The following is a 12,815-nucleotide window of genomic DNA, read 5'->3' as shown; positions in this document are numbered from 1 at the left end:
CGCTTCTGTTGTGGGACATGAGGCAGACTTTTGGGCGGTTTCTAGAAGATCGTTCAGATTTGGGGAGCTTTGAAAGAGATGGCGCCGAACGGAGATGTTGCAGGTGAAGGTTGGAGGGCGAACTACGCTCAATTGGGACAACGCGTAAACACATTCGTGGAAAGTGTTCAACTTCGAGCTGAGCCGACTAATTCGAAGCTCTATTGATGATGTCTTAAGAGGAAGGAGTGCGTTAAATCACGATCTAAAACTTGTGCAATAAATTCCACAATTCAAAAAGGTGGTGGCCGTCCGCTATTTACAATAGTATTCACAATGATCTACATATTTAGTACAGTTTAAGTCTCTCATATTGTGACGCAAAGTCAAGTACGAGCTGGTCGTCTCCATATTGCCCAATTACTTGAATTCCCACCGTCGCCGCAGCACCATCAACCACGTACCCCACCGGAATGCTCACGGCTGGAAGTCCTGCGAGACTTGCTGGCACGGTGAAGACATCGTTCATGTATGCGTCAACGGGCGATTGACCCTCCAGCGATTTCAGGGTAGGCGGGAGCGTGGGCGCAGTAGGACAAACAAGAATGTCAACTTGGTTGTTCTCTCCATTGGCCGGCTGTTCATCCAAGAGCGGGTTGGGAAGAGCGAACACACGATCGAAATCGTGTTGGACCAATCTTCGTACCTTCTGTGCTTGTATGAAGTAGTTGTCAATGGCCTCTGCGCTCAACGTGTAGGCGCCAAGAAGAATTCTCCTCTTGACTTCATCCCCGAAGCCTTCGCCGCGGGACTTTGCAAACAGAACGCTCTTCGTTTCTGATGAAGCATCAGATCCAGGCGCTCGGCTGCCATATCGGACACCATCGTACTTCGCAAGGTTAGAGGAGGCTTCCGCGGGAGCGAGCACATAATAGGCGGAGAGCGCGTGACAGGTGGTTGGAAGTGACACCGGGTGGATTGTATGCCCTTTGTTGGCAAACATTCGAAGCGTCTGCATCCACACAGCTCGCACCTCGGGGTTTAACTCTGCTATGTTGTACTCGATGGGCACTCCGATTCGGAGAGGGCGTTTCCGGGAAGCTTTAGACACCACGGAAGAAATGCGAGATCGAGTGGAGGCAGGGAGACTCGTGGGGTCTTTGGGATCGTGGGCATTCAATGCGTCTAGTCATATATTAGCAGTGTACTATCAACGCTGATTGACTAGATAGACCCACTAAAAACAGTCCCAGCATCCTGTGAGCTTCTGGCAAAAACCCCAACTGTATCCAGAGAGTTGGCATATGCAATTACACCCCAACGCGAAATGAGGCCGTACGAAGGCTTGAAGCCTATTGTCCCGGTATATGCTGCGGGTAGCCTCACACTGCCGCCTGTATCTGTACCCAGAGCCCTACTCTACGTGAGCTGGTGTTTTAGCTATTGGGGCGAAGCGTCACATACGCCCAAGCATTATTGCTTGCAACCGCTACAGCGCTTCCTCCAGAGCTTCCGCCCGCAGATACGCGTTTGTTATTTCTTGTTCCTTGGGCTACTTCTCCGAAGAAGGACCGAGTAGAGTGTGATCCCATTCCAAATTCATCCATGTTCGTCTTGCCGGCAATAAGGCCGCCGGCAGCGCGGAGTTGCTTAATGACAGTCGCATCGTAGGGACTCGTGAAGGATTTGAGGATACTGGAAGCGGCGGTGGTAGGAAGGTCGGAGGTACAGATATTGTCCTTGATGGCTATAAGTTTGCCATTGAGTGGTCCTGGGATACGTCAACAATGCTGTTCTCGAAGTCATATCAAGCAATGAGTCCACTTACCCCTACCATTTGTCTCTGCGTCTTGGACCTGTCGCAAAAGCGCAGACTCCTCAGGCAAGCTGATGAAGGCATTGAGGTGCTTCGTTCTAGCAATGGCAGCTACACATCTTTCTGCTCCTCGCAAGAGAGACATAGGTGCGCAAGGAGCGCATTGGAGTGTGATCGAGAGAGAAGGGTGGAAATTCTTGGTCGGAAATTCTTGGTCCAACCGAATCGCGTGCCCGCCGCGTTCCCAAGTCCACCCCACTTCAACCCATGATGTCGAGTCAACCTTGGATACAAATGTCCCTGAACAACTGCATAGATCATAGAACGTACCTCAATAGCCTATTTGAAGATGAATAAACTCCCAAAATACTCCGAGCTCCCCCTGAACAAAGACGACCCCTTCAGGTCAGCTTGGGGGCTGTATGTCTTCTTCTCGTCATAGACCACCTTTGTACATCCAAACTGATTGCTATAGATATGGTAAAGATGATCAATTAGGCTTTCTGAATCGACTTACAGATGAGGTGGTGCTCGAGGCAGCTAAGGAAATAAAGACAGGGAAGAGGTAGGTCGTGTTCTACTCCGTGATAAACCATTCCTAGCTACGAGTCCATTCATGTCCACTTGGTTTTCTTTCCTCTATTTACAGTCGTTACATTTCGAATCTAAGCAGAACTTGCAAAGAATCTCCCTCAACTGGCCCTTAGACGCCCAGAAAGACATCCCTTTCTTCGGCCGCCAAACCTTCCACAAACACGTCTACGCAAAGCCCCCAAGAACCGTGAACGACGACACATGGTCTTTCAACACCCAAAGCAGCAGCCAATGTCAGTCTACCCCCTAACCCACTCAGTCAACCCTCTAAACTGGCCCCCAGGGGACGGCCTCCGACACTTCGCGTACCAAAAGGAAGCCGAATTTTACAATGGCGTCACCATGTCTGACATCCACGAGCATTCAGCCTCAAATATCAACGGCATCCACGGTGGGTCCACCACCCCTAGCGTTCCCTGATCTTTCATCTTTTACGCCGATAGCCTGGTCCGAACATGGCATCGTAGGCCGCGGCGTCCTCCTCGACTACCATGCCTGGCGCACCGCAAACAACATCCCCTACGAGCCCTTCCAAGCCGGCACGATTCCTCTCGCACATCTCAAAGCCGTCGCCGAAGCTCAACGTGTCTCGTTCAAGTTCGGCGACATCTTGATTATCCGTTCAGGGTACATGGTCGCGCACGACGCGAAGCGGCGCGTAGAGCTGCAGAGCTTGGCGAAGATAGTGCCGCCGACCTTCTCGGGGGTGGAACAGAGCGAGGAGGTGCTCGAATGGATTTGGGAGAATTTTGCGGCGGTGGCAGGGGATCAGCCTAGTTTTGAGTGTTGGCGTGAGTGTTCCTTTTGTGCTCTGGGCCTCTGTTGCTCATATTGGTGGCTCCTGTAGAATATGGCTAACATATTGGGCTCATCAGCATCACAAACCCATTTCTTGCTCCATGAGGTCCTACTTGCAGGATGGGGCTGTCCGATCGGCGAAATGTTTGACTTGGAGGCATTGGCTGAGCATTGTCAGAAGACTGGGCGATATACTTTCTTTGTCACGAGTGAAGTCTGTAATGTGAGCTTTCTCCACTCATTCATCCACCTGTAAGATGACTGCGAGCCTTGACTGACATAATATAGGTACCTGGAGGGGTGGCTTCCCCACCAAACATACTAGCAATATTCTAATTAATTGCACAATATCTATCCATCAATGAACCATCTTCGATTATCATGTAGTTATATCTACAGTACCCTCTTTCTCATCTCTCTCATCCCCATACCTCTTCAGCCCCTCCTCCAAACCTTTCACGAACCCCCCAGCCCGGCCCAACTCCGCAAAGCTAACTCTCTTATCGCACCACCTAACCCACTCCTCTGCCCTCGCCCCCTCCGGTGCATCCAGCAATCCCACCGCTATATCCACAATAGTCGGCCTCTCGTCCCCATCCCAAAACACCGTACTTCCGCAGACCCTACAGAACGTGCGCACACAATGGTTCGCACTGCGATAAGCCGTCTGCGTGCCGAAGTACCGCTCAAATGGGCTACTGTCAGACAGCGAAATGTTAGCGGCTGGGACAAACGCCCACCACGTGATCTCGAAGCCAGAGCTGCGGCGGCAGGAGGTGCACGCACATGTGCCGGCTAGATACTGCGTCGGCGTGGGCAGCCACCACGGGGTATTGGTAGGATTAGCGGGCGATGTGGATGAGTGATAGGGGACGAGGAGGTCCGGAAAGGGGGACGTAGCGACGTGGGAGAGGGTGTCAGGGCGGGAGATGTAGAAAGAGACGCCGTTGCAGTGGCAGTGGGCGTGGAGCTTTTCGGCTGGAGGAGGCGGGAATGTGGGTTTGTTTGGATTAGGAGTTGTGTGTTTCCATCCGCGAGCAAGTTCGGGACTTGTGAGGGCCTCCGAGGCCCAGCGTTTCAGGGGGGTCTCGTTGATTGAGGGAATGAGGTCACTCGCGCCGCCGTCATTGGTGTCTGAGATCCACATATGCCCTTTGAACTCAACCACGCCATCGGTTCGGTCAAGACTACCGGTTGAGACGGAAAGGTGGCCGTCGGAGTTGTATTTGAGGTATAAGTGCGTGCCACACGTCGGGCAGAAGTAGCGCGTTAGGATATCGGAAGACGCGTATGCGGTTAATGAGTCTAGGTCAGGCTTAGGGTCGCCCGGTTTGAGAGGAATATCGACGTAGGTGGTGCACAAGGCGCCAGAGATGCGGCGAGAGGTGTTGCAGTGACAGAGATAAGTAGGTAGGGGAAGTAGTTCGTTTGGTATAGAAAAGGAGAAGGTGGAGAGGCCGCAGCTGCAGGAAGACGTAATGCTCGTCTTTGCGATATTGGACATACTTCGTAGTGGAACAGGGAGTGTGGGATGCTCGCGGGGCTGATCTTGATTGGAGAGGCGATAGTCTAGCGTCACACAGATCCCATGAGACTGACTTCATGGTGTTTTATCAGGCGTTATCTACCCCGCATTTATTGACGATTGAGGTTGAGCTTGAGCCAGAGTTGGAACGCCATGCAGCGGCCCGCAAGGAGGGTCCAAGGGTCCCTTGGTCCTCGAGATATCTACCTTCTCCAAAGACATCGAAGGCACCGAGTGCTGGAGTTGGTAGGAGCAAACAAACCTCTCAATGTGCTCCACACCACTTCGCCCACAACGAGGTGCCGCAAGCAGTAAGACGATAGCATAAACAGCGCAGTCCCAGCCTCCAACGTTCCGAATGACCTTAGGGCTCCACCCGCACAAAGCCCGCAACCAGTCACTCCTCAGTATGGCGGCCAGGCCGTCCGTAGCCCCGCGACACGGGACGTACCAAGAACGTGCTCAGCATCACAAGCATAACGTTGACGGGCTGATTGGGCTGGGATAGTCGCGTCGAAGCCCGAAGGAGTCGCATGGCCCTGTTTCGAGAAAGCCAAGCGATGGGTTTTCCAAGGGTTCGAGGGACGAGTGGCAAAAGAAGTGGACCCTCAAGCCCCAGCCGCCGCACACTCAGTCCATCTCGCGCGGTCTGTGCGTTGGAGGGGCAATATAAAGACAGAGGGACCCCGCCTCAGTCTGTCTCGAACAACAAGCAACAGTGAACACATTCTCTTTACCACATCTACGAACACCAAACGCACACACTCCACCAACTCCTCTTTCCACCACTCGCAAACATGTCGGACCACGAATGCTCCTGCGGCGACAAGTGCGCGTGCGGCTCTAGCTGCACCTGCGGCGTAAGCCTCTCGATCTGATAATGCCACCTTTCAGCCACTGATATCCTGTATAGAAATAAGCGCCTCCACCATATGCCAACCTCCACTCTCTGTAGCTCTCTTTGCGTAGCAGAAGCCGTCTTTCGGCCCGCCTCTGAAAATGACAACTCGACGGGTCATGTTCCTCTCTCTTTCGACCTCGGCCTCACTCATTGCACGACTCGAGCGTGCCGCTTTCAATATACCCAGACGAAAAAACATGTCTTCGATGCTAGCACACAAGTAGGAGGTCCTCATACACTCAACGGCGCCTACAAACCAGATTTGGCTCAATAAAATTCACTTGACCAAGCCCGACTTCCCACCTCTGCTCGGCACGTGCTGTGATGTGACATGAACCCCAATAATACTCAACCTACAGCATTAGTCCCCTCTTCACGGCATACAGCTCCTCTTACAATCACGCACAAATCAGCAGCTTCACGCTCACTACCGCAAGCGACGAGAATGAGCCAACCACTAGTATTTCTTTCCTCAAGGCGGCCGTTTATCTGAACAAAACCGAAACTCCCTCCGCATGGATCAACGACCGTACAGGCTCCGTGGAGTCGACTATCCAACCCGTTGCCAACAAGCGCCCATGACGCCCATCCCTCCAACCCTCGCCACTCTCTCTTCTGTGACTGAAGAACGTACTGTCGGCTCAATGCTATCAACCTATTGTCAGTGGCAATTTCCATAGAAGCCGGACGGCAGCGTCGAGACTTACGCCGCAAGTGCTGCAGCTGCAAGTATTGCAGTCGCCGTTGCAAGCGCAGGTGGAGCAGTCACTACACAGCCCGATCAGCCAACAGCCCTTCCCGCCAGGGGTCAGGTCGTCTTACCAGGGAGACATGATTGCAGTACTCTTTACGTTCTCTTTCCCTTTGCGTAAGACTTTTAAAATAGACTTGCAATTGACGAATATTCGATGATGAATTGAAGTTCTCAATAGCTTATACCTCACCCAAAGAAGCGGGGAACCCACCCCTTTATACGTCACATCCTCGCTACGTCACATCCTCCCTAACAAACCGCACAAACCCCTCACCTCACGCAACACAACGCTCTTGGAACATATGCAAGCACCACGCCGGAAGCCCACCAACCCACCGCGCCCGAACCAATGTGTCGTGTCTGCTCGACAACCCTTCCCGCAGCCGCGGTTTTGCAGGCCGCGCGGTGGGGTTCTGTGCAACCCGCCAAGCGCGACTCAACACGAAGCACAAGCAAGCAGCACCAACGCCACAGCATTCGTCGTGCCGGATGCGGAGCCGGCACTGGATCCCATACGCTGGCTGGGCTTGCTGAGGGACGCGTACAGGCGCTGCAGCTGAAGTAGAATAGGGGGTCCTGCGAAAGGAGGGGGACGGGGCTTTCTTGTTCGATCTGCTTCACGGGAACAGGTAGGAGGAGGATAGGGAGAAAAATTGGGCCTACCAGGGAGACAGCTAGTGACGGATAGACGCGCTAGTTCATACATTAGCTAGATTATAGTAGCTATTCCTTATGTCGAGTATCCATCCGCTTCCCAACGTCTCCTACACATGCAACACGGGAAAAGGACCGCCGGCCGAAAGTTTCCGCCAACAGTGGTGATACAGCAGCTTTCGAGTATGAGTGCGTCAAATGAACGCTCGCAGCATGCAACACACCAACCCGTACGCCCACGACATGTCCTAGAGCTACCCTAGAGTCATTCGGATGTCATCGTTCAGCCCCCATTCGTTCTCTCGATCCTGGTTCAGCGGCGAGTGCACGTCTTCGTCCTCGTTCAGCTCCAGGCTGCTCGAGCTCGCCATCGTCGAGCTCTTATCGCTAGGAGGTTTCCCGGGAAATCTTCCATCGTCATGGCTCTTTTTGAACCAACGTCGTTTGCGGGATGTGCTGCTTGCCGTCTCGATGTCCCTACCGTCGGCGAGTGATGGCTCGCTCAGTTGGCTTGATTCGACGTCTGAAAGAGCTACGTCTCCAGCTGGGTTGACCTTGGGCGTTGGCGAGGGGGTTATCTCAGTGGATGGGGTGACCTCTACCAGTTCTGCGTCTCGGCACCACTTCCTGCGTCGCGTGTATCGACCCCAGCCGTCTAGGCCCCGCCGTCCGTCTCGCCACTGACGCATGTGTTAGCATTTTGGGGCATTGCTGGGCTTGGATTGGTCGCCTCACTTTATTATCATAGTAAATCCATCCAGCCGCTTCCTCCTTGGCAGCTCTTTTGCTCTCATTGTCACTCGAGTCGTCGTTGTACCCTTCAATTCGCCATTCACTGCCTTCCACCCAGCGCCATCGCGCATGCCCTCCTTCGACATCAGGTAGGTCGAAGGAGTCCTTAGCTGGGGCCGGATTGAGGTGCTCATCCGTCCAAGAGGCCCGTTCGTAAGCGAGCATAGAAGCGGTCCATCCAATGCCAAGCCATCTCCGTTGGTTCTCGAATAGCGTGAAAGTGAATCGAATCCCAGGGGAGTCTGGTCGTCGTTTTGCAACTAGAGATGCCGCGATCTCTTGTGCCGTCTTCGTTCGTTTAGGCAACGAAGGAGCCCCGTCGCTATTTTTCGGCGCCGGTTCCCCGAAATCGAGGCCAGTGATTGTTGTGCAAACTCTCCTAACGGTTTTTGACCGCCATAGTATCGTTCGTGAGACTCTTGCGGGTCTCGAATGCCAACTGAGGACTAATGTACCAAAGGTAACAATGACTCTCTTGGTGGTGATAATATACAGCGGTGGCAAGGTTAGGATGATCCAAACGGGCGTGACGAATGATATTCGGATGAACAGGGTCGTGAGGGCGGGTCTCGTGCTTGCCGAGGTGGCGGTTCTCTGCGTGGAGAGGAAGTCGGTCAAGCCCAACATTGGGTCCAGGAGTATGTTACACCGCGACGTGAATAGCTTTAGGGTATCCACGATCTCGTCTAGGCTCTTGTGGTGCCGCGTACTCCCTTCTGACTCGGCCCGTTTATGTCCCTTTTGCCCTTTCTCGCCCATCCAGCCGGTCGATGACAACGGGGAATACCGCCGCGTATACATCCCGAAGATGAGGCCGAATACCACCACTAAGGGTCCTGTCCAGCGTATGACAGCATCCCCGTATATAGTGATGGCCCAAAATGCTGCGACGAGCAGGAAACTCTCCCATGGATCCCCTGTTGTCCACGTGAGGAGGCCCACGACTTTGTTGAGAGGAACGAGGAAAGGATGCGAATAGGCCAACACGCGGGTGATTTGTGGAGGGGTTGCGACGAGCAGCGGCGACTTTTGGTGCACCAAAATGGTAGACCGGAGCTTTGAGTGAGGCGTGGATTGTCCTAGAGTCGTGGGCGCGAAGGCAGCGAAGGTAGGCGGATTGGGGTCCCCGTTTGGCTGCCGAGAGGCACCTCCATCGTCGACTGGGTGGGATGGAGTGGACATATGGTCTATCCAGGGAGTCTCTGCAAGGTGTTAGCGGACTGAGCTCTGCGCGCGCTGCTCCCGGTCTTCTTGCCAATTGCTGCCATGCAGTCTGCGATTTACTGCGTCATCGCCAGCGCCTGCCGTGAGAGGCGAAGAGGCGCAGCCGCGGAGAGATAGGGATCTTGGTTGGAAAGGTAGTAGATACTCGTCTGAGCATGTGTGTGCTTTTCAAAGGCGAGCGATGGAGGAAACACTGAGGCGTTGGCTGCGTCGGCGTCATGATAGGCCCCCGCGAGGTTCAGCGCAAGGCGGCCATCGAGGTCCCATGTGAAAGGCTGGTCACGTGCTAAAGCTTGAGAGGACGCCACCAACACTATTTTCACTTCAGACTGGTCACTGATTGAAACAAAACATTCCAACCCCTTAGTATATACCAGGTGCCAGTAAGACTTCGGCTCGATGTCAGAACACACAGGATTCAGCCTCTATGCAATACTTGAATTGCCAACGACAGCGTGGCCTCCACTATCTCGTGGTAGTTCATCTTCAGATCTCACTCGCGGTATGCCTGTGGCTTCAACTTGAAATCTTCAAAGCTCGATTCACGTTCTAGTCCTCGACGACACTGATTGGGAATTCCGCCGCGATGTGCAATCGGGAAGAAGACCGTCTCAAGCTCAACACTTGGAGGGCCCTGAAGTGGATCCGGTCACATTCCGGAGCACCTGGGATGCTAGTTTTGAGAGAAAGCATGAAGAAGACCGCCACGCTAGGCGGGAAAAAAAGTGACACATCGAACACGCCAGTCTCCGTTGAAAATACTATGTAAACCGCCAGTCAGATACCATTTGAGGTGGCCCAGGGAGCTATTCAGATTGCCAAAATTGATGTTTTACAATGTACTAAAGGACCTCAAGCAGTGACAGACAAGCCTGGAGAGTGCGTACCTGTAGACCGCCACTTATTTTCCCGCCCAGCGTGACCGCTAAGCGTTAACAAACAAGCTGGCGAGTCATGTAGATGGGAGGTAAATCGTAGAGTGGTGAAGGATCGGCATATTGGAAGAAGCGATTCGGCCTATGGCCTGCAGTTGACCCCGTTTCGATCCCCACATCATCAACACCCTGGAACCTTCAAATATGGAACCGTCCCCGCAGTTCGGGATATCAAAGACCGGCCATCTTCACCACCCTCCGTGATTCTCTTCTCACGTCCTTCTTTGACCACTCTCCTCAGACCAATCTGCCAATCACATTTAATAATGGCCGAGGTTGACGGTGACTCCAAAATTCGGGACCCTGCATACGTAGATGACGTTGAAGTCGGGAAAGAGGTAGCACACCGGCCATACAGCTTTAAACTGAATGTCTACTAACACAATTGACCACAGAGCTCCGACGGACCTACAACGGAATTGGATCCTTCAGTTAAGAAAGCCCTCGTTTGGAAGCAAGACTTGAGGATTGTTCCACTATGCGCCGCTATCTATCTACTCTGCTACCTTGATCGCTCCAACATTGGGTACGTGGAGCACTGCATGACTAAAATGTGAACTCAATTAATTAATATGGATGTTAGAAATGCGAAAGTCCTTAATGCGGCCACCAAAGATGACCTTCTCTCTCAAACGAACATGACCGACTTTGAATACACCATCGCTTTGATGGTGTTTCTTATCGCATATGCGTAGGTGCACATGTGCCAGCTTGCTAGATGTAGCATAGTCAATCACTAACCGATGCTCCGACAGCATTTTCGAAGTCCCCTCGAACATCCTCTTGAAGAGGCTCTCCCCTTCCAAGTGGATCGCTTTCTTAATGCTGTCATGGGGAGCCATCACCATGGGGCTTGGTGGAGCACATTCTTACGGCGCTGTTACCGGAATCAGATTCCTGCTTGGTGTATTTGAAGGTGAGAACGACCCCTCGACTGTGCACACTCGTCTGCCACTGCTAGGGGCCCCCGGGGGTCTTTTCAAAATCCAGGCGCGATGTCAACTACCATGCAGTGGAATTTGACCTCTTGTTTGGCCGGATCCCTGGCAAGAGGGCTGCTTCAGACAGTGCCGTCTAGATTCAAGAGACACTCAAGTAGTAGTATATTCGAGTGCCAGACTTATAGCCTAGCAATGAACAAATCGCTGACCACCATTCAGCCGGCCTCTTCCCTGGTCTAGTCTACTACCTCACGTTCTGGTACCGCACCGACGAACGCTCTATCCGCGTCGCCGTCATCCTCGCCTCCGCAACTCTCGCAGGTGCCTTCGGCGGCGCAATCGCCTACGGCGTTGGCCACATGAACGGTACCTCCGGCCTCTCTGCCTGGCGCTGGCTCTTCATCCTCGAAGGCATCCCCAGCTGCCTCTCCTCCATCTTCGTCTTCTTCTTCCTGCCCGACTACCCCGAAACCGCCCAGTGGCTCACCCCCATCGAGCGCGCCAACGCCATCTCGCGCCTCCGCCTCGAAGGCTCAAAAGGCTCCGCCAGGACCAGCTGGGCCGAAGCCTCGCAAACCCTCACCGACTGGCGCCTATACGCGCACTACGCCATCTACTTCGGCATCTCGACCCCCTTCAGCTCCCTCTCCCTCTTCACCCCCTCCATCACCGCCGGCCTGAACTACACAGGCCTCCAGGCCCAGCTCATGACGGTACCCCCCTACGCCGTCGCCTACGTTGTCACGCTGCTCGTCAGCTGGTCCGCCGACCACTTCAACGCGCGCGCCCTGCACTCCGCCCTCTTCGCCACCATCGGCGCCGCCGGCTTCCTCGCGTCCGCCGTGCTGCCCGCCCCCGCGTACACGCAGCGCTACGGGTGCCTCATCGTCGCCGCGTCGGGCGCCTTCTCGTGCATCCCGCCGCTGCTGGGCTGGCTGTCGTCGAATCTGCACAGCACGGGCGCTGCGGGGCTGGCTATTGCGCTGAATATCTCGTTCGGCGCGCCGGGGCAGATTGCCGGGGTGTGGATTTATAAGGCGGATGAGAAGGAGAAGGGGTATCCGACGGGCCACTGGACGAATGCTGGATTGCTGTTTTTTGTTGCTGCGGGGTGCGTGGGGTTGTGGGCGTATTATCGCGCGTTGAATCGGCGGAGCTTGCGGGACGAGGGGAGGGCTAAGTGGGCGTTGTGAGGGGTGGTGGAGAGATTGCGGTTGTGATTGTTTCCTGCGTTGAAGGACGATAGTAATGGATATATTCATATTTGTTGAATGCACCCCTATCTGAAGTACCGGCGAAGGTCAGGGTGAGACCTTAGAAGAAGCATGTATGGCCGCGGTAATTTCCTCTTTGAAGACCCGCATAAAGCGAGTGCATTCAATGAGAAAAGGGCCCACTGCCGAAGCGAGTGGGCAGGAGTGCACAATCGCATAGCGATCGAGACTTAATTAAGCAATCAGAAGTCTGTAGCCAGATGGCTTCATCATTCGTGAATGTAAGAACCTAAATCGAATGTCATGCAGTCAGCTAGCGACGCCATTCTGGCAGCGAAGGAGGCACGTCAAGGTAGTCCTGGAAAGGAGAAAAGAGGAGGAGGCGTAAAGAAGCCATGGAAAAAGTCCTAGTATACATATTGAAGTGGAGGGAAAAGAAAAGAAGACAAGTATCCGGTGTGGGATCTTTGGGTATAGGTAGGTCTGTTAATCAAGCAACGCCATATCCGTTCGTGGAGGAGGTGATCGCATGGACTAGGTCGCACAAAAGTGCATTAGAGTCCAGTACTCGCATACACTTTCGTGTGTGCCCTCCTTCGTAAGAAACATCCGTGAAAGCTATAGCCGTTCGTGGGGGAGACAAGCGCATAGACTAGGCCGCACAGTGGTGCGGTAGAGTCCAGTACTC

General features: G+C 53.7%; 6 protein-coding genes across 6 annotated transcripts; 2 read left to right on the top strand and 4 right to left on the bottom strand.

The window, feature by feature from the left end:
* Positions 1–240: 240 nt before the first annotated feature.
* BDZ99DRAFT_494857 (A subunit of glutamyl-tRNA amidotransferase) lies at positions 241–1,974 on the bottom strand. The gene is made up of 4 exons (XM_033723336.1): positions 1,808–1,974; positions 1,444–1,750; positions 1,218–1,393; positions 241–1,164 (listed from the first exon to the last, which is right to left on the bottom strand). The coding sequence occupies exons 1-4, from the start codon at positions 1,938–1,940 to the stop codon at positions 329–331; spliced, it is 1,452 nt and encodes a 483-aa protein (XP_033581954.1). The 5' UTR covers positions 1,941–1,974; the 3' UTR covers positions 241–328.
* A 92-nt stretch (positions 1,975–2,066) lies between these two features.
* BDZ99DRAFT_408572 (uncharacterized protein) lies at positions 2,067–3,578 on the top strand. Its single transcript, XM_033716514.1, has 7 exons — positions 2,067–2,215; positions 2,271–2,360; positions 2,480–2,622; positions 2,673–2,780; positions 2,833–3,180; positions 3,265–3,410; positions 3,476–3,578. Exons 1-7 carry the CDS (start codon positions 2,145–2,147, stop codon positions 3,521–3,523), a joined length of 954 nt encoding a protein of 317 aa, XP_033581953.1. The 5' UTR covers positions 2,067–2,144; the 3' UTR covers positions 3,524–3,578.
* BDZ99DRAFT_458940 (uncharacterized protein) lies at positions 3,550–4,739 on the bottom strand. Its single transcript, XM_033719043.1, has one exon. The coding sequence runs from the start codon at positions 4,689–4,691 to the stop codon at positions 3,567–3,569; it is 1,125 nt and encodes a 374-aa protein (XP_033581952.1). The 5' UTR covers positions 4,692–4,739; the 3' UTR covers positions 3,550–3,566.
* Positions 4,740–6,435: 1,696 nt separating this feature from the next.
* Positions 6,436–7,125, bottom strand: BDZ99DRAFT_458939 (uncharacterized protein). Its single transcript, XM_033719042.1, has one exon. The coding sequence runs from the start codon at positions 7,071–7,073 to the stop codon at positions 6,804–6,806; it is 270 nt and encodes an 89-aa protein (XP_033581951.1). The 5' UTR covers positions 7,074–7,125; the 3' UTR covers positions 6,436–6,803.
* A 49-nt stretch (positions 7,126–7,174) lies between these two features.
* BDZ99DRAFT_188554 (Pex24p-domain-containing protein) lies at positions 7,175–9,260 on the bottom strand. The gene is made up of 3 exons (XM_033713119.1): positions 9,069–9,260; positions 7,757–9,015; positions 7,175–7,701 (listed from the first exon to the last, which is right to left on the bottom strand). The coding sequence occupies exons 1-3, from the start codon at positions 9,079–9,081 to the stop codon at positions 7,276–7,278; spliced, it is 1,698 nt and encodes a 565-aa protein (XP_033581950.1). The 5' UTR covers positions 9,082–9,260; the 3' UTR covers positions 7,175–7,275.
* A 978-nt stretch (positions 9,261–10,238) lies between these two features.
* Positions 10,239–12,371, top strand: BDZ99DRAFT_566897 (major facilitator superfamily transporter; the record flags this gene model as incomplete). Its single annotated transcript, XM_033727632.1, has 5 exons — positions 10,239–10,310; positions 10,368–10,498; positions 10,556–10,663; positions 10,728–10,888; positions 11,133–12,371. 5 exons carry the CDS (start codon positions 10,239–10,241, stop codon positions 12,104–12,106), a joined length of 1,446 nt encoding a protein of 481 aa, XP_033581949.1. The 3' UTR covers positions 12,107–12,371.
* Between the last annotated feature and the right edge of the window lie 444 nt (positions 12,372–12,815).

Source organism: Mytilinidion resinicola (assembly GCF_010093595.1).
Source record: "Mytilinidion resinicola strain CBS 304.34 unplaced genomic scaffold BDZ99scaffold_3, whole genome shotgun sequence".
Taxonomy (NCBI): Eukaryota; Fungi; Ascomycota; class Dothideomycetes; order Mytilinidiales; family Mytilinidiaceae; genus Mytilinidion; species Mytilinidion resinicola.
This window is presented reverse-complemented; position numbering and strand designations above follow the sequence as displayed.